At 35.8% G+C, this 24008-nt stretch overlaps 2 protein-coding genes across 4 annotated transcripts in view; one reads left to right on the top strand and one right to left on the bottom strand.

The window, feature by feature from the left end:
• LOC125662423 (IgGFc-binding protein-like) overlaps positions 1-11049 on the bottom strand; it is an 11628-nt gene extending 579 nt beyond the window's left edge. Inside the window, exons 1-4 of one of the 3 annotated variants that reach the window (XM_056147175.1) lie at positions 10387-11049; positions 3934-3978; positions 3095-3172; positions 1-2525 (exon numbers count right to left, since the gene is read on the bottom strand). The exon at positions 1-2525 is cut by the window's left edge and continues 579 nt beyond it. In XM_056147175.1, coding sequence (XP_056003150.1) covers positions 1285-2525; positions 3095-3172; positions 3934-3978; positions 10387-10555 — 1533 coding nt within the window. In that variant the 5' untranslated portion in view covers positions 10556-11049 and the 3' untranslated portion in view covers positions 1-1284. Of the gene's footprint in view, positions 2526-2872; positions 3173-3933; positions 3979-10386 lie in introns of all 3 variants that reach the window. The other 2 variants (XM_048894633.2, XM_048894634.2) reach the window with 2 other exon arrangements.
• A 10352-nt stretch (positions 11050-21401) lies between these two features.
• On the top strand, positions 21402-23717 carry LOC125662425 (uncharacterized). The gene is made up of 2 exons (XM_048894638.2): positions 21402-21898; positions 23047-23717. Exons 1-2 carry the CDS (start codon positions 21469-21471, stop codon positions 23472-23474), a joined length of 858 nt encoding a protein of 285 aa, XP_048750595.2. The 5' UTR covers positions 21402-21468; the 3' UTR covers positions 23475-23717.
• The last annotated feature ends 291 nt before the right edge of the window (positions 23718-24008 follow it).

Consider the following 24008-nt stretch of genomic DNA (forward strand, 5'->3'; position numbering starts at 1 on the left):
GGTCACTGTTGATTGTGGCGAAAACAGCAAAACAATCAATCAACCATTCAATCACTACCTGTTTTAACAACTTAGGGCTGTCGCGGCTGGGATTCGAGCCCCGATTTTCCGCATGTGGGGCGAACGCTCTACCTCTAGACAACCGCGGCGGTGAATTTGAAGAGAGCAACAGTCATTTCGGACATCATTTCAGCAGAATAATTAATGCTATCAACACTTCATTTTATGCGTGCAGTAATTTAGATTTGAAGATATCATCAATTACATGTATTTGAAGAAATCTAATTGAATTGTTGCATGAAACAAATGAATTGATGTTAAAATCGAATAATTGAATATTTGGGTTTATTTTAATTTGGCACTCCATATTGCTGAGATTGCCTGTCATGGCCGATCTTGATGGTACAATGTACACCTATGTAAGCCCTTCGTCTTCATAATTATGATCTATGTAAGACTAATCAACGATCTGTTTTTGTACAATAAACTCATGCCTGATAAGTCACAAGAATAACTACTACAAGATACAACCAAACTAATAGATATGGTACCTATGCTGGTTTTGGTGAAACACTTTCTGAAAATTCATATTTTGTCTAAATCATTATTACCTATGTAAGCCCCTTCCGGACTGCCTTGATAATTGATAGCTATGTATGTCCCTTCCGAACTGCCTTGCTAATTGATAGCTATGTAACCCCTTCCGGACTGTCTTGATAATTGATAGCTATGTTAGCCCCTTCCGGACTCTCTTGATAATTGATAGCTATGTTAACCCCTTCCGGACTGTCTTTATTATTGATAGCTATGTTGGCCCCTTCCGGACTGTCTTGATAATTGATAGCTATATAGCCTCTTTCCAGAGTGTCTTCATAATTACACGAGGTAGGTACCCATGTAAGTTCCCATTCGGAAATGTCTTAACAGTGTATTACCTTGGATGGTACGACGTTCATGGGAGGCTGTACTATAGTTACTTTAACCCTCAATATTTCCATTAATGATTGCATGATGTAATTATTCATCAATAGATACATATCTACACGACAATCCACTTCATATACAGTTGTATTTATGAATAAACTGAAGTGAATTAATCGAAGATCAAAATCATAATGAAGCTAATTTGTAATTAAGGACAATGACATTCTTTAAGCTTGCAGCAGTGATGTTATTTACAATGGAAGTTTACAATCACTGTCTGCCTGACGCTTCAGTAGGAATTTCAAAACTTTATCACCCATGCATTCCGTGAAAAATCCTGGTTTTGTTCCTTTACAACGTTTAGATGAGAACAAAGTTTCCAGCAAACCCGTACCCGTCATATTGCCGATGGCCGTAGACAAGTAGCCCAAAAGGTGATTTGTCTAACGTTGTTAATTCGAAACTTCCATTTTCAACTCTGAAAGCAGACACTAGGAACTTTTTCTCTAGAAATGCATAAACTTGATACCCTCTTTCATAATGGTCAACAGTGTAGCCGTTTATCCTAAGGGAGTTTACAGATTCTGATGAAATCATCACGCAGAAAAAGTTTTCGTCATATCCACCAGGCACCACCACCTTGTAGTAATTGAGGTACTGATGTACACCAGGTATGACCGTCATGTAGGAGTCGTAACTCCCACCCATTCCAAAACCAGTTACTAACACAGGGCGATCTGAAACTATCACCGATATTTCATCTGGTGTTACTTCCACGTTTTTGTATTCTGTATCACCCAGGAGCCACGTTGACACACGGTCCCCGACACTACAGTTCACTGTGTTCTGACTTTCACTAATCACCTGAATCAAAGTTCCTTTATTGTTGTAGAATGGAGGAACAATATACTGATTATCTAATTCGGATACCGGTGGTAACTGAGTTAACATGTGACTGCATGCACCACTTTTCAATTGATTACACCGATTTCCAGAAAACACTGCTACAGGTTTTGAGGACGTGATTACTGTACCAGAGAGGTCGGTGGCATGTCCGACCTGAAATGTTTCCAATCTCTCCAAAGTTACTGAGAAAACATCTCCGTCTCTGTATGTCCCACCAAGTAGAGAAATTGGAGACGTGTCTTTCATTTTAAAGGTAACGTTTATGTTGGTTCCGTTGTAGAGGGCCCCTACAGCAAACTGACTATAAAAGTCAGAAGAAGAACGGTATGGATGCGTTGTGGATACAAAATACTTATTTGAAAGTTTGTCTGTTGGGATAATCAGCGTTGCGTCGTTAGATTGTTTATGAAAACTATCCAAAATAGTCACCGTGGCTGGTTCAGATGTCTGTAAAATCACAGTCTTCGGTTCAACTGTCCCATACTCACAAGCCAAATTGGCAGGAAGAGTGAATTTTGAATTATGTGTAATATTCAATCTCCTGTCAACTGCCAATTTAATGGTTGCATCTAGTTTAGGGGAACTTGATATATTCGCCATTACTCCACTGTCAGATGATACATATATATTTAAGGAGCCCCTTGCAAAAGGGTGATTTCGCATGAATAGGATAAGGAACTCTCTGCCTCTGCTACCTGCAATAAATATCAATAGCAACAACAGAGTTCACCATGAAATCCTTTGATAGTTATTTGTGCACACAATTTCTATCAAAATTATTGATTAGTAAGATGAAAACAGGCTTTTGATTTTTGATTCATCTTTTTTAATTCTACATATTGTGAACGACAAATGCTCTTGTTGTATTGAGTTGGGAATTTCACACTGTATGGTAGTCAATATATTTAGAGGCAAATCGATATTGCTGTTTGTAATATTGCTGTTGGTTGTCTGGAGAGGAAAATGAAATGGAAAATATTACAGCTTTTTCATATATTTTATAGACATGGGATGGTTCATGAGTAACTTCTTAATCTTATACCTTTTGACGTTGGTACTTGAGTAGTTGCCGGTGTTGTTATCGTTGTTGTTGGGTTAAGGTTGGGTTCAGTACCTTTTGACGTTGGTACTTGAGTAGTTGCCGGTGTTGTTATCGTTGTTGTTGGTTTAGGGTTAAGGTTGGGTTTAGTGCCTTTTGATGTTGTTACTTGAGTATTTTCTGATATTGTTATCATTGATGTTGGGTTAAGGTTGGATTCAGTACCTTTTGATGTTGGTACTTGAGTAGCTGCTGGTGTTGTTATCGTTGTTTCTGTTGGTGAGGAGAGTGTAACACCACTGTCTATAATTAGATACACAAACATTGTTTAAAACGTGACAGAAGCATTTACGGTATGGGACCAAACACCTGCAAAATCAGTTTTCACAAATATTTGCTTATATTCAATACTTTAATGAATGAAATATCCATAATACTAAGATTTAACGTTGATCTGAAGAAACTAATATAATCCATGTCATGTGTTTGACATATTTTGAAAAATATGGAATACATCTAATATATTGTAGGTTTGGGAATCTAAATTTTGAATGCAATTAATTCATCTTTGTGATTTAATTGTTTGTTATAGAGAAACGCATAACGTTTATTGTGCAGCTAGTTGATACCTAATATTTGGTCACATGTACAGGTAGACTGTTGTATTAACGTTACTGAAGGTCAAGATGATATTCTAAGCTTAAAGGACAGATCTCGTGTTTTCAAAGTATACAAAATTACATGCATTTTGTCTTCTTTATGCTTATAGTAATTAATTATCTTTGTTCGTTTCCCGAAATATTGCGATACTTAGCCACAATACAGACTTAAATCTAAGCCCCGATTTGAACAAGTCTAGTTAATTAGTTAGGTAGTCACTTGCTACAGTGACGTCACATGCGCCCTTCTTCGATCAACTGATTGTGAAAGTGGAAATTATTGAAACCTCAGCTTTTAGGGCCCTAATTTATTCATCATGGGCAATATTTAAATCGATGTTGACATTTTTCCCGCGTTTTATGTTTTCACCACCAGTGCATAAAAATAGCGATGTAAGTACTCACATTTAGCAAGGAAATCCTTTATACAACTGTAATTTGCACTGCTTTCTAAAATTAAGAGTGTAATTATTATTTATTATTGGATTATCACCTGCATATGGTGTTTATATCTCTCAACTGATTCGATACGCAAGAGCTTGTTCTGTGTATAGTCAGTTTTTAAATCGAAGCAGGCTACTGACAAACAAGTTGATGATACAGGGGTTTCAACTGTCTCGATTGAAGTCAGCATTTCGCAAATTCTATGGTCGTTATAACGATCTAGTTCGTCAATATAACCTATCATTGGGTCAAATGCCGTCTGACACGATTCATACCGATTGTTAGGCCGTTCTTGGCACACTGATTTTGACTACGGATAACTCCGTTTACCGGATCAGGATATAGGGCTCACGACGGGTGTGACCGGTCGACAGGGGATGTGTACTCCTCCTCGGCACCTGATCACACCCTTGGTGTGTCCAGGGGTCCGTGTTTGCCCAACTATCTATTTTGTATTGCTTGTAGGAGTTATGAGATTGATTACTGTTCGTTATCTTCACCTTTCATTCATCGTTAACATGCCACTCGCTTGTTCATACCCTATTTGCGAAATGCTGCGAAATTCTGACTTCAATCGAGACTGTTGAAAGCCCTGTACCATCAACTTGTTTGTCAGTAGCTTGCCTCGATTTAAAAACTGACTATACGGAGAACAAGCTCTTGCGTATCGAATCAGTTGAGAGATGTAAACACCATAATGTTGTTTCAAATAAAAAGCCAAAAACTGTTCCGCCAATATGCTTTTGAGCATTGTTTCAGGTCAGAGGTTGTTGAAATAAGAACCAGTTAAGCTGTAATATGTAGACATCAGCTTTATTCACATGCATTGATTATTTTTAGTTTTAGAAATTTCAAAAAAATTAAATTTAGAGTGGAAATCACAATATTTTATTTTAATAAAGCAATTTTATTATCATTTTTGAATTGAGATCTGCACGTCGTTATACTGACGCACCCAAAATGTACGAGTTCAATGAGAAATAATTTTATATTTCAATAGAAAGTTTGGAAATACAATATTCTATCATTTATAATTAAAAGTTCAATTATTTTGTATCTTTAACAATTTTGTAAATCTACCAGTTGGTAGAAACTGGAAGCACAAGTTATATGCTGTTACAAGGTGAAGGTCGGTTGATCCGAGTGTGTATTGAATTTGAAGACCAGAACAAAAGTATGTATATGCTTTAGGCCTAGCAGTGCGTAAATTCGATATGTACAATTTCTCGCAGTGTATCTGGGTCTCTGTCCAAGGAGCTTTTGGAAATATGACTGGGTGTTTTTTAAAGGTAAAATTCTTGCTCCAATAAAGAATTATCCACATCTTTTTCTCATACCTTCCTTCGAAAAATTGAAGAAGAAAAAAACCTCAGTCTAAATCCTTCCTACCGACAACTAACTACCCTTACACGACACAAAACACCTTAATGCAATGTTATTTACAAGTCGTTAGTTAGCATGATAATTGGTTTTTTGTCGATTAAATCTAATCTGTTAGATGTTTTCAAACCCGACGGCGCATATGAGGTCACACATAATGGCGCGTACAATAGCGAAAGTAAACATGCATATAGCAAGAATTGAATTTCATCGCTTTCAAACTTGAAAACTACACAAAATATGTCATTAAAAACACATTTAAAGTATTTTTAGGCATGAGAAGAATTAACTTTGCTGAAAAATTAAAAAGTTTAGAAACATGTGTTTTGTCACACACCCTAATGAGTAAAAAAAGAAAAGAAATTATTTTGTGCATTTATTGATTTTGAACAGGCATTTGACACTGTGTGGAGAAGTGGTCTGTGGAATAAGTTAACTACAAACGGCATCAAGGGAAAATGTTTTACTTATATCAGAAATATGTGTATGGGAATTAAATCAATGATTAAGAGAAATGGCATGTCAACTGATTTTTTCACATGTAATGTTGGGGTAAGACAGGATGAAAATCTACCCCCCTTTCTGTTTGCTTTGTATATTAACGATCTTGAATATTTTTTACAAGAGAAAGGCATTATTGGCCTACAAAGTGTTACTAATTCAATTGAAGAGGAACTGATGTTGTACTTGAAACTTTTAATTCTGCTATATACAGATGGTACAGTTATATTGGCTGAATCTGCTGATGATTTACAATGTGTGTTGAATGAATTTTTTATATGCTGTACTCAGTGAAAATTGAATGTTAATATCGCTAAAACAAATATTTTGATATTATCAATGGACCATTGATGAAAAGGCAATTTTACTACAATGGGGTTTATATAGAGAATGTAAAAGAATTCAAATATCTCGGTATTATATTTTTTAGATCAAGGTCTTTTTGTAGAGCTAAGAAACATTTATGTGAACAAGCCCAGAAAGCTATGTATGGAATTATAAGGAAAATTAGATTGTTTGATTTACCAATTAGTTGTCAATTTGACCTGTTTGACAAAGTAGTTTTACCAGTTTTGATTTATGGATGTGAAATATGGGGGTATGAAAACTTACAAGTTGTGGAGCGGATTCACTTAAAATTTCTGAAACACATTTATCAGCTGAAAAGCTTTTAGCCCTCATTTATGGTATTTGGTGAAACAGGTCGTTTCCCAATTTATTAGCTCTTCTGAGCCGAAGGCTCAAAGAGCTAATCATATGGCCATATATCTGGCGTGCGGTGTGCGTCAATTTTTTGTAAAAAGGGCTATATCTCAAGAACCCTTTAGCCAAGTTTTGTCAAATTTGTCACAGGGTATCCTTGGCCCAAGGGCTTTTATTTGTACTAAAACTGGGGTTGTGACCTTTTAACAAGGGGAGATAATTAGGAAAATGCAAACAAATGTAGTGGTTGCTAAAAATCTTCTTCTCAAGAACCACTGGGCAAATTATCACCAAACTTATGCATAAGGATGAGGATAGGTTGTAAATAAAAAAAATGTTCAAGGCATTATCCTGGGGCAAAGGGTGTGGCCTCAAGGTCACTTCAAAGTGACCTTAAATTTTGTTTTGTTAAAACTTTGATATTTGCTTAGTATAAGGACTAGGATCATCAAATTTTGTCAGTTGATGCATCTTAGGACCTAATATCATGTTGTCTCAAAAGTAGGTCATGGTGACCTACTTTTTGAATTTCGCAGGTAATTATTTTTAAATGGATTTTGATGCGTATCATGAACACTTTTGAGCCTATGATCATTAAAAGTTGTCAGTTGATGGATCATGGGACCTTGAAGTGCGTCATGTCACCATGACCTACTTTCTGAATTTTATGGCTAATCATTTATGAATACATTTTAGGTTGTTATTTCAGATACCGAGATGTTTAGAATCATCAAACCTTCTAAGTTGATGCGTCTAGAGGCCTCGAAACATATTTATGAAAAAAAAGTTGGTCACAGTGACCTACTTTTTGAATTTTGCAGGCATTCAAATTTCACATTTTCAATTTTAGATGCATATTTTGGACACTATGAAAACTAGGATCATCAAACTTTGTCAGTTGATGCATCTTGAGTCTTCATAGTTTGTTGACCAAAAAGTAGGTCATCGTGACCTACTTTTGGAATTTGACATTAATTTAATGCATCTTGAGTCTTCAGTGTGTCGACCAAAAGGAGGTCACCATGACCTACTTTTGGACAGTTACATTTAAATATTTTAATATTTCAAATACTAATTGACTTACAATTATCAAACTTTGTCAGTTGATGTATGTTGAGTCTTCAGAGTGTGTTGACTAAAAAGTAGGTCACTGTGACCTATTTTTGGATTTTGACGGCTATATTTGAATATTTCAGATACTATTTGACTTACAATCATCAGACTGTCAGTTGATGGGTCTTGAGTCTTCAGAGTGTGTCGACCAAAAAGTAGGTCACTATGACCTACTTTTGGAATTTGACGTTTATATTTGAATATTTCAGATACTATTTGACTTCAATTATCAGACTTTGTCAGTTGATGCATCTTGAGTCTTTGGAATGTGTCGACCAAAACGTAGGTCACTGTGGCCTTCTTTTGGAATTTGACGGCTATATTTGAATACTATTTGACTTGTCAGTTGATGCATCTTGAGTCTTCGGTGTGTCGACCAAAAGGAGGTCACCATGACCTACTTTTAGACAGTTACATTTAAATTTTCAAGTACTATTTGATCAAACTTTGTTAAATGATGAATCTTGGTTAGTGTATCAGAAGAGCAATTCTAGGCCCATGGGCCTCTTGTATTAATGTGTATGATAGAATGATTTCATACTGGTCTAAATTATTGCAAAGTTGTGACTTTAAAATTGTTAATGTAGTTTATAAATGTTTGCATACACAATATCTTAACGGTACTGTTAAAAAACCCTGGTTTGAATGTATTCATCGAAGTTTAAACATGTGTGGACTTTCAAATATATGGCATCAACAAGAGAACATATATGGAAAATGGATAACAAATACTGTCAAACAAAGACTTAAGGATCAATTTATTCAAACATGGTCGAGCGATATGTTCAATTCATCTAAGGGTAAACTATACAGAACTTTTAAGATAGACTTTGGACCAGAAAAATATTTAGAAATATTGTCAAAAAAATTCATAACTATTTTTCTGAAATTTCCCACCACAAATCCCCGCCTTCCGTTAGAGACTGGTAGACAGATTGGTATTCCATATAATGAAAGATTTTGTGTTTTGTGTAATGAATCGAAAATTGCAGACGAATTCCATAATATATTAGAATGCAGTGCTTTGTCAATATTAGAAAAGAATACATACACAGTAGGTACTACACAAGACGTAATGTTATTAAATTTCATGAAATTATGTCAACCAGTAAGGTTAGAACACTTAAAAATCTCTGTATGTTTATCTAAAAAATCTATGAGTTAGTCTGTCCTCCTTAATATATTTTGTAAATACTTTTTCAATATATGTATATTGTATATTTGTACATACTCTGACCTTATTCTTACTCAAATGTACATGTATGTTTATTTAATGCACGTCATGTACCATGTATAACGTGGTTTGAGTGAACAAATGAACTTGAACTTGAAAAAAATAAATGAACTTGTCCTTTAATGACCAAATATAATGATCTCATTTGTAAAATTTGTAAAACCTTTCTTGATCAAATTTCTGAAAACTCAATAGGATAATACGCTCAAACATAAATCAGATATTTGACTCTTGATAATTTTGTTTGTTGTTAATTTAATTTCTTTTACATAATGTATTAAAAAGGGAAAATAATTTAGTTGTATTGAGTTTATTGGGGAACTTCGCCCTGCATTGTAGCCAATATATTAGCAGGAAAATCATTATGCATGTGGTGTTGGAACAGACAAATAACTTAGAAAATATAAAATCTACAATCATAACTTTTTAAACCTGTAACTGTTATACTACTGTGAAAAAATAGATAAAAACTTTCTTTGAACAGTGATATGTACTTTTAATAAGTTTTCAGGCTAGATTTTTGTTTTTATTAAACAGAGGTAGCTCATTTTCAAGGATTACATAACGAAAGATTATAATGCGTAAAATTTTTCGTATTGAACACACTGAAATATACACTGTTTATATCTCCACAACATCAGTATGGATACCATAGGTTATACAGTGTTCCTGTAATAATATTGTAAAAACAGTATACTATGCAGGATATATAACGCTACAACATTGGTGTATATTTACATTTACTGTTTAATCCTGTGCTAAAATGCATTACAAAATTTTGAATATTTGCCAATAAATGCAAAGAGCGAATCACTATAAATCTGTTAGGCGTATGGACACTGTCGAGCATGTCGTCTGCACCTCGGCATACAGGAACGCTTCAACGGGTGATTTTGTAATGATAATAGTGGGGGTCTTATACCATACAACTTACTAATAAAATTATTATTACCCCTTATTAGGGGATGGTATGGTATAAGAACCCTACTATTACTATTACAGACAAAATTACCATGCAGTTCCTGTACTCAGCCACACGTTTGCCGAATGAAAAAAAAGCTATGTTGTCCATCCCCGGCATCGCTGTCGCTGGTGCTCAGGGTCGCTCTAAATATAGCGGTAGCCCTGCTGTTCGACGCTCGCATAATTCGACCCATAGGTAATTGTAAACATTTTATATGGTTGTAATCAGCAATTCTTGTGAAGTATGGTGATGAAAAAAACCAAACAAAAGACAATAAAACAATTGGTATTATTGAATTATTTTGTTTTAAAAACCAGAAAATGCTTTGGTTCTTAATTCTACATCTGAAATTGTGATCGGCATATGAACTTCATTTATGCACATATCATCAGGAAATACAGTTTCTTAAAATCAGAAAAGACAAACTGCAGTTCAAGTCATTTCAGAATATCTTAAATGATTTCAACTTTTTGATCTGTTGCTGATACTGTATGCGATGTCGAATTGAACGTGTATTTACCTGAAGAAATTTCCAAAGATCCATTCACCTGTGGAATACGTGAAGCATTCAGATTCTCCCGAATATTCTCAAGCGATGTATTTACTGAAACGAACAAATTCTGCATACTGCCCTCAAGAAGGTGAAGGCGTGTGTTTAAATCGTCCATATTTTTCACCTTTCCATTCATAAGATTCAGTTGATTGTGAAAAGCTTTGTTTTCCAGTAACAGTCTATCGTATTTAATTTTTAGAGCTAAGGTTTCATTCTTAAATTCTCAAAGTCTATGTTCGCTAATTCGTCTCTTTGACGTCTGGTGTTGATCACTTTTAATGTCTGTTTAAGTTCAATGTTCTCTTTCTCCAGCTTCTGGTCTTTTGTCTTCAAACTGTGTAATTCGTCCTTTATATCTACAAGCTGATGTTGAAAATCCTGAAAGTCGTTCTTCACCTCGACTAAATCCATGACCAGTTTCTGAATTCTTTGTACCATTGCAAAACGCACCAGACTCTCTTGATTAAGAAGGCTTCGTAAAGAACTGGACACCTGACCAGACGTGGTGCTAGGAAGAAGTCCAGTTGTATCCAACGAGTCATTTTCAGGTGACGATAAATGACCAAACCTATGTTGAAGAGAGAGCAAAAAGACTATGACTTTTACGTTCATCATTATGCAATATATGGAAGTTCAATGCTACAGATAATTGTATATAAAGCAGAGGTTGAGTAGTTAATTTAAAAAACCCAAAAATATTGTGACGTAAGCTTATATTTTTTCTACAGACTAAGTGATTACAAATGTCAGGGCTCGAAATTAGCGAGAAATACTCGCAAATTCCGAGTAGATTTGAAAAATAGCGAGTAAAAATAGTGGACACTCGCAAATCTTAGCGAGTGGGGATTTACAAACCATGATCGTATCGTATCCGTTTTAAGCCGCGATGCGCCATTCGTTTTTTTTAAACTTGCACTCAAAATCATACAAACGCTTACATGAACGAATGATTTCAACAACCGTTTCTATCCGGATTTTCTTTTATGATTGTTTAAGAAACTCGGCGTCAAACAAATGCTTTAGAGGTCGGACATCGCATTATAATGAAAAATATAGACCTGTTTACTTATAGGGGTGATTAAATTGACTTGGTAAAACAAATTCCGATTTCTTGTTAGATAAATGAATAACAAAACGCTCATACTTGGAATTCAAGTCTTCCGGTAGTTAATTTAATCAGAATTTTCTATCTACATTAATTCATTTTCATACTAAGGTCGGGTTGTAGTCACGGCACGAGTGCACTGCTCACCGTGTAGGCGATTACCCAAAACAAAAACAAACAAAAAATCATGGGACTCGTGATCGTGCTGCTTATAAACCACGAGTCTGGGATTCACTTTGAAAAATTACTCGTGACAACCCTGACGTGGCATGAAATTGGATCTATACCTGCAGTAAACAGGTTGTGAATATTAGAGGTGCGATGGTCAAGAGACCTAAACATTGCATCATATGACTTACATAAATTAGTGTTTTGTCCAAATGATGCCTGTTGACCCACTAGGCTCAGTAATGGTGGGGAAAATCATTGATTTAAAAAAAAATATGAAAAAAGAGCACTGCTTCATTATTTTTATTTTAGCTTGTAGGTTTTCATTTTAGCCTGTGGATCTTTTACCCACAGGCTAAAATTAGCCTGTGGAAGAAAAAGTTAATTTCGACCCCTGAATGTATACTATCAACATGACTAATTGATTACATTTGATTAAAATAGCATTGAAATAAGGTTTTATGTTCTCAACCAGCTGCATATTATTTTTTCTACATACTCGACATATTTTAACAACGGACATACACTTTTTCTTGGAGTTATCGTTCCGCAACACTGCTATTTTCTCTCATCCGTTGAAAGTAATCTTTCAAATAGTGATAAGTTCAGTGGAAAGAAGGTCGTACCGATCATTTCTGGTCAACATTTAAACTTCTAATCGTTTTAAATTGCTGTTCAAGGACGAATTAAAATCTGAGCGTACAATGTCTAAGATACAAGGTATGGATTATAAGATTGTGGTTTGTCATGCCTTTCTACAAGATGTACTTTTATAATCGTTAGTAATATCTGCCCAATTTGCTAGAATTTCTTCATCAGTGACAACTCTAGTGCTGGACCCCTATTTACTAAAGTTCGTAGACTTAAACGTAGAGTAATCTGGTCGTAGCGTACATTTACGTGTGGGACGGTATTCACTAACAGTCGTAGACGTAGATTTACGTCAGAAATAAGCGTAACTCTACGTGTGCTATAATAGTACACGTAAGCTGATCTTAACTTTAAGAATAAACAAAGCAAATGGCGATTTGTCAATCTTTATCAAAATTTTCTTTCATAAAGACCTTACAAACCGTTTAGATGCATATAGGCTGTTTAGTGATACACAAAGTAATTTATTCAGAATTTCGTTTTCTTTGAGATCATCTGCAATTGTGTGACAATTCTCAAACTTTTGAACCCGATCTAATTTACCTTGTGGCGGATCTAACCTCGTCTTTAGAAATAATGGGAATCCCTTTCTTTTAGTCACACAGGGCATTTAAAAAAAAAGATTAATTAATAAAAATTTGGCCATTTATCTTATTATGTAGGGTAGATCTAGCATCTTTCTAAGAGATATATTTTTTTTGAAAATTTTCCAAACAAGGTTAAATTAATGTAGATGCATATGATTTATATGCAATTATACATGCAATGTTTTAGATTTTGAAAGAAGAGAGTGGCTGTGTGTACAAGAATAAATGGAGATTGACAGCTATGATACCATCATAACATGTTCATTTAATTACCTTCCCTTCAAATTGTTAAATATGTGTGTAGAGAAAAAACTAATTCCACTTGATAAATAGGTGTTCTTCACTTTGTAGTCATAAGCAAATACTGGTAATCCAAATAACGTTTTGTTACATTGTAGCTTACACAGACAGGGAAATTAGCCTCTAAATAAATATTTCTTTAAGGATATGAATTGCATTCTAAGAATACAATTTTGTGTAATTTGTTTTACTTCAAAGACCAATTGTGATACCACCTAGTGTAGTCATGTGTAGACTTTCAATTTTTAAGAGTGCAATTTCCTATAAACTACCGGTATAATCCTTCATTGACAATGCATGTATGAATCTTTCTATCATTCATGATATATATGTAATTGACCTTTATATGTGATCAGCTAGGTAAAATTCTTTGCAGCATATATTATCAAACTCCAAGGACGATGCTTTAGCATACATATTATTTGATTGTAGTTTTTCCCCATTTTACAAAAATATCATTGATAAAACTTCATTCTGAAGGTTTCTCACATTAATCCGACACATGTACTTATGCTCGTCTTCACAAATTTTAACCCACCAGGCAACTTTGTTGTTTTCCGATATCTTTTTAAGATTTATTTATATTGCCATCTTTTTAATATGAGGATGTTAAAATCATTCTAGAAATGAAAGTAATACAATATCAATAACAACAGGAAAATTCATCTAAAAATGTATCTATCATCAAATATAATGCATGCACTTAATTTCTTAAACAGATATTGTAAATAAATTTTATTTTGGTGAATATCCAACATTGTTTTTATTTTAATGTCAAGTGTCCATATAAAATAAATGAATAAATAAATATATAAGATGACATCAATGTTGCAGATGAACCATGAACATCAGCATGGATTGGACAGTGACTAAGGTACTAGACTACGGGTCCTGGGCTGGATTCTCAGTCCTGCCATATATTTTTTAATCATTTTCTGCTTGTCCTTTCACACAGTCATGGCAATGGGAGATGAGCATTTCTCTGTTTCACAAAATATTTTTCAGGTCATTACAGCATTGTATCCATAGATCTAAAGAATATATATAGTATTACATCAATTCAAACAATTGTCATTAGACTGCAATTCAATGAATGAATGAAGGCTTGAAAAATACATGTAACGTAATTGTTAGTTAAATAAACTGTCAAATTGTGATAATACTTATTTTATTGTATATTTATCTACACCATATCTGAGAACATATCAGCAAGTATCACCTACAATATCTAATTTTAATAATTTATAACCCAAAAGTCCATATTAAGAAAAGGATTTCAAATGGTCCCATGTTAACTTTAGTATTTCTTCATTACCCATTCCCCTTGTAATCAGCTTGGTCCTTTTTTCCAAACCATAAATAAATACTCTTTAACCAACAATGCTTTGTGGTAAGTTAATTTATTAAGAATATACAATGTACGCGTTTCTGAATAATGTATAATTTTTCGTGACATTTCAGGTACAATTCGCTTACATTCTATTGTTTTCTACAAAACATCCCAGGGTATGTTCTCAGGTTTAATCTAGTCTAGAGTTAACATATTTTGATAGTTCCTGGTTGTGGCAAGTACAAATGTAAAGTCAGCTGATATGTACTGCAGTCAGTTGTATAAATGGAATTTTACTGTAACAAAGAAAGTGAGAAAGATCTGTGGCACAATCGAGTATCGAACCTCAATCTAATCATAATTAGGTCTTCTGATCCGCTCACCTACTATCGCTATAACATTGACTTCACACAGTTGTACATGTACAACTGTATACGAATGCAATTTTGTTTCAACATATTTTCTAAATGTTTTGCACATTAATTGAAATAGAGACGAGAGACTGTAACTGTTCTCATCTGGTATTGCGTCCTATCTACCTGTTCACATTAGTCCGTTCACCCTATCTACCTGTTCACATTAGTCCGTTCACCCTATCTACCTGTTCACATTAGTCCGTTCGTCCTATCTACCTGTTCACATTAGTCCGTTCGTCCTATCTACCTGTTCACATTAGTCCGTTCGTCCTATCTACCTGTTCACATTAATCCGTTCGTCCTATCTACCTGTTCACATTAGTCCGTTCGTCCTATCTACCTGTTCACATTAGTCCGTTCGTCCTATCTACCTGTTCACATTAGTCCGTTCGTCCTATCTACCTGTTCACATTAGTCCGTTCACCCTATCTACCTGTTCACATTAGTCCGTTCGTCCTATCTACCTGTTCACATTAGTCCGTTCGTCCTATCTACCTGTTCACATTAGTCCGTTCGTCCTATCTACCTGTTCACATTAGTCCGTTCACCCTATCTACCTGTTCACATTAGTCCGTTCACCCTATCTACCTGTTCACATTAGTCCGTTCGTCCTATCTACCTGTTCACAGTAGTCCGTTCGTCCTATCTACCTGTTCACATTAGTCCGTTCGTCCTATCTACCTGTTCACATTAGTCCGTTCACCCTATCTACCTGTTCACATTAGTCCGTTCACCCTATCTACCTGTTCACATTAGTCCGTTCGTCCTATCTACCTGTTCACATTAGTCCGTTCGTCCTATCTACATGTTCACATTAGTCCGTTCGCCCTATCTACCTGTTCACATTAGTCCGTTCGTCCTATCTACCTGTTCACATTAATCCGTTCGTCCTATCTACCTGTTCACATTAGTCCGTTCGTCCTATCTACCTGTTCACATTAGTCCGTGCGTCCTATCTACCTGTTCACATTAGTCCGTTCGTCCTATCTACCTGTTCATATTAGTCCGTTCACCCTATCTACCTGTTCACATTAGTCCGTTCACCCTATCTACCTGTTCACAGTAGTCCGTTCGTCCTATCTACCTGTTCACAGTAGTCCGTTCATCCTATCTACCTGTTCACATTAGTCCATTCATCCTATCTACCTGTTCACATTAGTCCGTTCACCCTATCTACCTGTTCACATTAGTCCGTTCACCCTATCTACCTGTTCACATTAGTCCGTTCGTCCTATCTACCTGTTCACATTAGTCCGTTCGTCCTATCTACCTGTTCACATTAGTCCGTTCGTCCTATCTACCTGTTCACATTAGTCCGTTCACCCTATCTACCTGTTCACATTAGTCCGTTCGTCCTATCTACCTGTTCACATTAGTCCGTTCGTCCTATCTACCTGTTCACATTAGTCCGTTCGTCCTATCTACCTGTTCACATTAGTCCGTTCGTCCTATCTACCTGTTCACATTAGTCCGTTCACCCTATCTACCTGTTCACATTAGTCCGTTCGTCCTATCTACCTGTTCACAGTAGTCCGTTCGTCCTATCTACCTGTTCACATTAGTCCGTTCGTCCTATCTACCTGTTCACATTAGTCCGTTCGTCCTATCTACCTGTTCACATTAGTCCGTTCGTCCTATCTACCTGTTCACATTAGTCCGTTCGTCCTATCTACCTGTTCACATTAATCCGTTCGTCCTATCTACCTGTTCACATTAGTCCGTTCGCCCTATCTACCTGTTCACATTAGTCCGTTCGTCCTATCTACCTGTTCACATTAGTCCGTTCGTCCTATCTACCTGTTCACATTAGTCCGTTCGTCCTATCTACCTGTTCACATTAGTCCGTTCGCCCTATCTACCTGTTCACATTAGTCCGTTCGTCCTATCTACCTGTTCACATTAATCCGTTCGTCCTATCTACCTGTTCACATTAGTCCGTTCGTCCTATCTACCTGTTCACATTAGTCCGTGCGTCCTATCTACCTGTTCACATTAGTCCGTTCGCCCAGAGTCCGTTCACCATACTTCTCATTCGCCCTATCTCACGTTCGCCCTTTTGTATATAGACTGTTTTGTATTTTGTATTGCTTATAGGAGTTATGAGATTGATCACTGCTCGTTATCTTCACCTTACTGTTAAAAGTTCTTTTTTCATTTCTTATTCTGTTGTTTTTTTTCATTTATGTTTTGGCAATAGTCAATACCGACACAATTTTTTTTTCTGTTCAATGAAGAAATAAATTCTGATTTTAATTTTTATTAAAGACGTAATTGGTTTAATTGATGTTGATTTTAATACTGTCAAGTAAGTACATGTAGGTGGTTTTATCTTTGAGGAATCTTTTAAACCCAATTACAAACCAATCCTTTGATCAATGTCGTGTATTTATAACACTGAAGCTTTGAATAACCTTTGCCCGACATTTGATCACAGAATCATTTCAATAATTGAAATAACTGAAAATCGCCTACAATATTTAATGTTTCTTACAAATTAAATTTCATGAAATTGATGTATAAATGACTATCAATATAATCGAGAAAATAGTTTCTATTAGCCTTTATTCTCAAGTATTTTATCATAATCAAGCATTTATTCTCAAAAATATAATATAAAAGTTTAAAACGTAACGTTCTACGTAATTCATGTCGATCAGGTCAGTCAAAGACAGGGCAGGTGTTTTGTATGAACCTATAGTTCCAATGTTATATATTACAATTGTTTTGATTGGACAAAAATAAAGCTGAACAAGAGTTTATACATCAATAAATCCGAAAACGCGATGTATTCATACACGCCTGAAAACAAATAACATAATGCGGGGAAACTATTCAAATTTTTGCAATTGTTAATAAAGTGAATCAATTGGAATTATAAGAATCAAACATTCTTTTTGAAGAATTTATCAATGTGTAAACTCCGGACATTTTACTCACAAACTTAACATAAAAGTGCTTCGCACTTTTATTCAATTTGTGAGTAAAATGTCCGGAGTTTACACATCGATAAATTCTTCAAAAAGAATGTTTAATCCTATAATAGTTAGTCTATATATAGATATATATATACAATCCATTTAGGTTGTTTATAGAAATATGTCCAAATTCGCTAAAATAGATACGTCTTACCTTGTCAGAAGTCAGTGGTTTGAAGATGCACTGCCGCAAACCACTAGCCCTTTAGTACCTACTCCCTCTGTTAAGAAATTTCTGGATCCGCCACTGTGTTTTAATGTCATTTAAATTTTCTTTAAAAGAAACAGTGAAAAGTTTGATATTATCAGATTCTGTTTGAGAAAGAAGGAATCAGTAGAAAATTATTCAACCACATCCAAAATTAATTTGTTACAGGGTTCCGTTACTGATTAATACTAATACATGATTCCGTTCTTGATTAATCCAGGGTCCCCCTTCTGATTAGTGCATGGTCCAATCACTCATTAGTACTGGGTCTGTTACTGATTAGTACTGGGTCCGTTACTGATTAGCACTGGGGTGCGTTACTGATTAGTATTAATACATGATCCGTTCCTGATTAATTCAGGGTCTCCCTTTTGATTGGTACATGGTCCAGACATTGATAAATACTGAGGCCCGTTACTGACTAGTACAAACACCAGTCACTGATTAGAAGAAACACCCGTCACTGATTAGTGCAGTGCTTAGTATAGGGTCCATTACCGATTAGTACATGGTCCCATCATTGATTAGTTTATGGGATGGTATCTGAATAGTACAGGGGTCCTGTTAAGAATTATTTCAGGGGTCCGTTACTGATTAGAACAGAAACTCGATACTGATTACTAGAGGGGCCGTTATTAACACATACAGGGTCACGTTACCGATGGATACCGAGTCCTGTTACTGATTGATACAGGGGACGTTACTGATTGATACAGATGGCGTTACTGATTAATACATGGATCCGTTATTGATTAGTTCAGGGATCCGTTATTGCTTAGTACAGAGTCCGTTATTGATTAATACAGGGGTCAAGTTATTGATTAGTATAGGGGTCCGTTACTGATTAGTATAGGGTCTGTTATTTAAAAGTATAGGGGCCCTTTACTGATTAATACAGGGTCCGTTATTGATTAGTACAGGATCTGTTACTGATTAGTAAAGAGGTCGCTACTGATTAATACAGGGGTCCATTACTGATTAGTACAGGGTCACATTACTGAATAGTGCAGGGGTCCGTTACTGATTAATACAGGGTCCGTTATTGATTAGTACAGGGGTGCGTTACTGATTAGTACAAAATCTGTTATTGATTGATAAAGGGGTCCAGTTATTGATTAGTATAGGGATCCATCACTGATTAGTACAGGGGTTGTTACTAATTAGTACAGGGTCTGTGGTGGTATAGTCATGGACGTCACAGCCAATTAACCAAGCAATAAAGTCCAAAATACGAAATCCACTGTATTTAATGTCCAATTAGAATTACGCACATTAAATCGTATGATGTTCATCGAGTAACTTTATAACAATGTTGTGGTAAAAGGCTGAAAATTAAGAAAAACAATCATAAGAATTTTGACCAAGAATCTGAATAAACATTGTCATATACACAGTTTAGTCACATACGTACATATGTAATACTGATACAAATACTGTATAGTATAAAACACTCATAAACACTCAAAATACAAAAACATAGTCAAATATTCATAAGAGAATCACTCTTATCGAAGTTACCACGTTAGCAAAATATTTGCAAACAACGAGCATGAAATTACAATGTAGCAGGCAAAGTAAATTCCAGAATATTCCACCAATCTCAGTTTACCACTACACAATATATGCATTCACCTGACGCTTATAAACATTCATAAGAGAATAAATTTTATGAAAAAATATACAAACAGAGTAAAAACTCACACTGTAGTAGGCCAAACTCGACGTGAAAATGTTTGCAGAAGTTGTACCGTTCAGGCGGAAGTAGTAAACGAACCTTTTTTTTAAAAATTTTTTTTTTACATGTTTGTCAATTCGACCCATAACTTATTCGTACCATAAACACCACAGGGTCCGTTACTGATTAGTACAGGGGCTCGTTACTGATTAATACAGGGATCCGTTACTGATTAGTATAGGGTCACGCTACTAAATAGTGCAAGGGTCCGTTACTGATTAATACAGGGTCCGTTACTGTTTAGTACAGGGGTTCATTATTAATTAGTACAGGGTCCGTTACTGAATAGTACAGGGTCACGTTACTGAATAGTGCAAGGGTCCGTTACTGATTATTACAGGGTCCGTTATTGATTATTACAGGGGTCCATTACTGATTAGTACAGATTCCGTTATTGATTAATACCGGGGTCCATTTATTGATTAGTATAGGGATCCATCACTGATTAGTACAGGGGTTGTTACTAATTAATACAGGGTCCGTTACTGATTAGTACAAGGGCCTGTTACTGATTAGTGCAAGGGTCCATTATTGATTAGTATAGGGGTCCGTTTCTGATTAGTACAGGGGTTGTTACTAATTAGTACAGGGTCTGTTACTGATTAGTACATTTGTCCGTTACTGATTAATACAGGGGTCGTTACTGATTAGTACATTTTTCCGTTACTGATTAATACAGGGGTCGTTACTGATTAGTACATTTGTCCGTTACTGATTAATACAGGGGTCCGTTACTGATTAATACAGGAGTCTGTTACTGATAAATACAGGGGTCTATTACTGATTAATGCAGGAGTCGTTACTGATTAATACAGGGGACGTTACTGATTAATACAGGAGCTGTTACTGATTAATACAGGGGTCTGTTACTGATTAATGCAGGAGTCGTTACTGATTAGTACAGGGGTCCGTTACTGATCAATACAGGGTATGTTACTGATTATACGGGAGTCTGTTACTGATTAATACAGGGGTCCGTCACTGATTAATACAGGGGTATGTTACTGATTAGTACAGGGTCCATAACTGATTTGTACATGGGTCCCTTACTGATTAGTACATGGGCCCGTTACTGTTGAGTACAGGGGCCCGTTACTGATTAATACAGGGGTCGTTATTGATTAGTAAAGGGGCCCATTACTGATTAATACAGGGGTCGTTATTGATTAGTACAGGACCTGCTACTGATTAGTACAGGGATCCTTACTGATTAGCATAGGGGCGTTACTGATTAGTACAGAGATCCGTTTCTGATTATGATTGTACATGGGAAAACAGTGAACTCGGCAACATCTTTAGTTTTAGTCCATAAAACAGAATGCGCAGCATTTAGAATTATTCAGAAAAGCATACAGAAAAATCAATGCAACAGAAATATGTTCCTTTGCTAATGCGCTATTTATTGACACCTACATGTAACTTCAAATAGATTAAACCTTGTCTGTACTTTGTTATTCTGCGATAGGACGACTACAATGAGTTTAAGTGTGCAACAAATTTGACACCACTGAAGTGGCATTTTCTTATCAATTTGACATTGTCAGGAATACTTCTCAGTCACACTTTAAAGTAAAATGATCATTTTCTTCTTCCTGGCAATATTCGTTCATCTGTCTGCGAGCCATTCAGCAGACTCTGACATCAGCGACTGGCAGGGAACAATGGAAATGCAGCTTCGCACTCTACAGAAGACTCTGGATAAATACGTGAAGATAAATGGTCAACTATTGGAGGAAAATCAACAACTAAAGACACGAGTTGATGACATCGAAAGAAAAAACAATGACATGATGATTAAAGTTAAAAATCTGGAGAACGTTATCGATGATTTGAAGATAAGCCATGCACAATGCCGAACTGATTTCGATAAGCTTTCCGAGTCGATTGTAACCATTTCAGGAGCTAATGGTGTGAATAGGAACCAAGAAGTACAAAACGAAACCGAATCCATTGTCATTAGATTAGATTCACACGCCTTGGATAAATACGGCCAAAAACGAAGAGGTATATACATGTATATCATCATTTTCAAAATTCAAACTGTAAACGTTTAGTGCCCCAATGATGTCGAGCAAACTTTAATTAGAATGGACAATTTTGTCAGGGGAATTATCTCTTATTTCCTAAATTGAAGCTATAAAAATAAAATCTTAAACAGTCTGGGAAAAATAATAGCAAAAATTTGCCAAACACCTTGAACTTGATAACCATTTTGAGGCGGCGACAGATGCCTTTTCCCTACATTCACTTTTTAAAAAGAAAACAATTTAGAAAATCAGTTCCTCTTTCTTGCACGATTCGATATCACTACTTTATGTTAAACCACTCCCAGTTAATCAGTAACCTATGTCGACAGACAAATATGGATGTACCAGTATTCCATCAGCGTATCAATGTGAATACAACAAGACAGCGTATCAATGTGAATACAACACGACAGCGTATCAATGTGAATACAACAAGACAGCGTATCAATGTGAATACAACAAGACAGCGTATCAATGTGAATACAACAAGACAGCGTATCAATGTGAATACAACAAGACAGCGTATCAATGTGAATACAACAAGACAGAAGCGCATAACATATTTACATACTTCGAAATCAACATGGAGTTCAAGTGTGAACCATAATGGATGCATACATCCGGGTGAAATTCACATAATATGACTATTATCCCCAGTTCAACATTTAATATCTAGTGTCCAAGTACTGATTGTTCAAAAGCGTCCAAAACTATCTCATGTGCTAACACATTTGGAAAGCATAACGGTTCCACGCATCAGTTTTGATTCCTAATTAACATTCCTGTTCACTATCAACACCCACCAAGTACAGGTTCTACTCTCAATTTTGCGCTTGTGTATACAGTAGAGTTCACATTTCATTGCGTAGCTGACCACAGATCTCCGTCAGAATTTCAGATTTATCACCCCTCTATGTTGCATAATTATTGGATCGATGGTTGCCGCCTCTGGTACTCCTGCTTTGCTGTCCATGTACATGCAACTCATAAATGTATATACTTATTTCCGTCAACAATTATTTTCTGATATATCTGTACGATAAAACATTGATACAATAAATTAATGTACATACGGGTACTTTATAGATCGAGAATCACATGCCTTTGTGTACATCTATTTTTAAGCTCAACCCATCTCTGACCCAAGAACGCAACAAAGCCCCGCTTTCCACAGCTATTTATCTGCAGATTCTGTACCAGATCTTCGTCAACATCACCCACTTGTATTTGACACTATCACAGTTAATAGAGGTCTAGGCTATCACACGGATGATGGGATTTTCATCGTTCCCACATCAGGCGTCTATGTGTTTGCCTGGACCATTGCCGTTCAAACAAATGGCTGGGCTAGCGTTGAGATTGTTGTCAACGGTTCTGTTTCTGGATCAGCTTTTGCGAGCAGCTCGACTGCATGGGACGAAGCTGCTGGTTTAATTATAGTGAATGTGAATGCTGGGGACCATGTCTACATCAGGATGCATGAAAATGGCAACGGCGTAGTAAGCAGCAATGGTAGAGGACGAACCTCATTTTCGGGCTGGAGTCTGTCTTAATACAGATTGTTTATACATCATGTAGACCGATTTCTGCTGATAAGTACTTGCTGCATTAAAATGGTATTGAATATGTATTGCCTGTCTCCAATATTTTGACGTTGTGAAGTTGGATGTCGTGCAAGATCATCTTTTGTGACATTGATTCTCTGATTAACGAAAATGGAGATTATATTTCACAGTTACGGACAACATGAACTAAATGAATTATACAAGGAAATATATTCAAGCATTTTGATTTTACTCTCTTGTCGTTTCTTGTAGACTGCTTCACCATTGTGACACTATGGAAATGTTAATGGTGATGTCTTGAAAAAAAAACAACCAATCGGTAAATAAGCAAATGAGTGACATAGTATGAATGTTTTAAGCGTCACTAGCGGTAGGTGAAGTGGCACAATTCTGACCAATGCATGATGCTGATGACCGTACAGCAATAGCATTGTAATTTCTTTATTATACTAATGCTTGTCATGAAACGTGTGTCTATAGTCATATTTGAAAGTCTTTCAATCCTAGCGTATGGTGAAGAAA

The sequence above is a fragment of the Ostrea edulis genome, chromosome 8 (assembly GCF_947568905.1).
Source record: "Ostrea edulis chromosome 8, xbOstEdul1.1, whole genome shotgun sequence".
Taxonomy (NCBI): Eukaryota; Metazoa; Mollusca; class Bivalvia; order Ostreida; family Ostreidae; genus Ostrea; species Ostrea edulis.

Coding starts and splice junctions, on each gene's coding strand:
- LOC125662425 (XM_048894638.2), top strand. CDS start 21,469: ATGATCATTTTCTTCTTCCTGGCAATATTCGTTCATCTGTCTGCGAGC. Junction 21,899..23,046: donor ATACGGCCAAAAACGAAGAG/GTATATACATGT, acceptor TCTATTTTTAAG/CTCAACCCATCTCTGACCCA.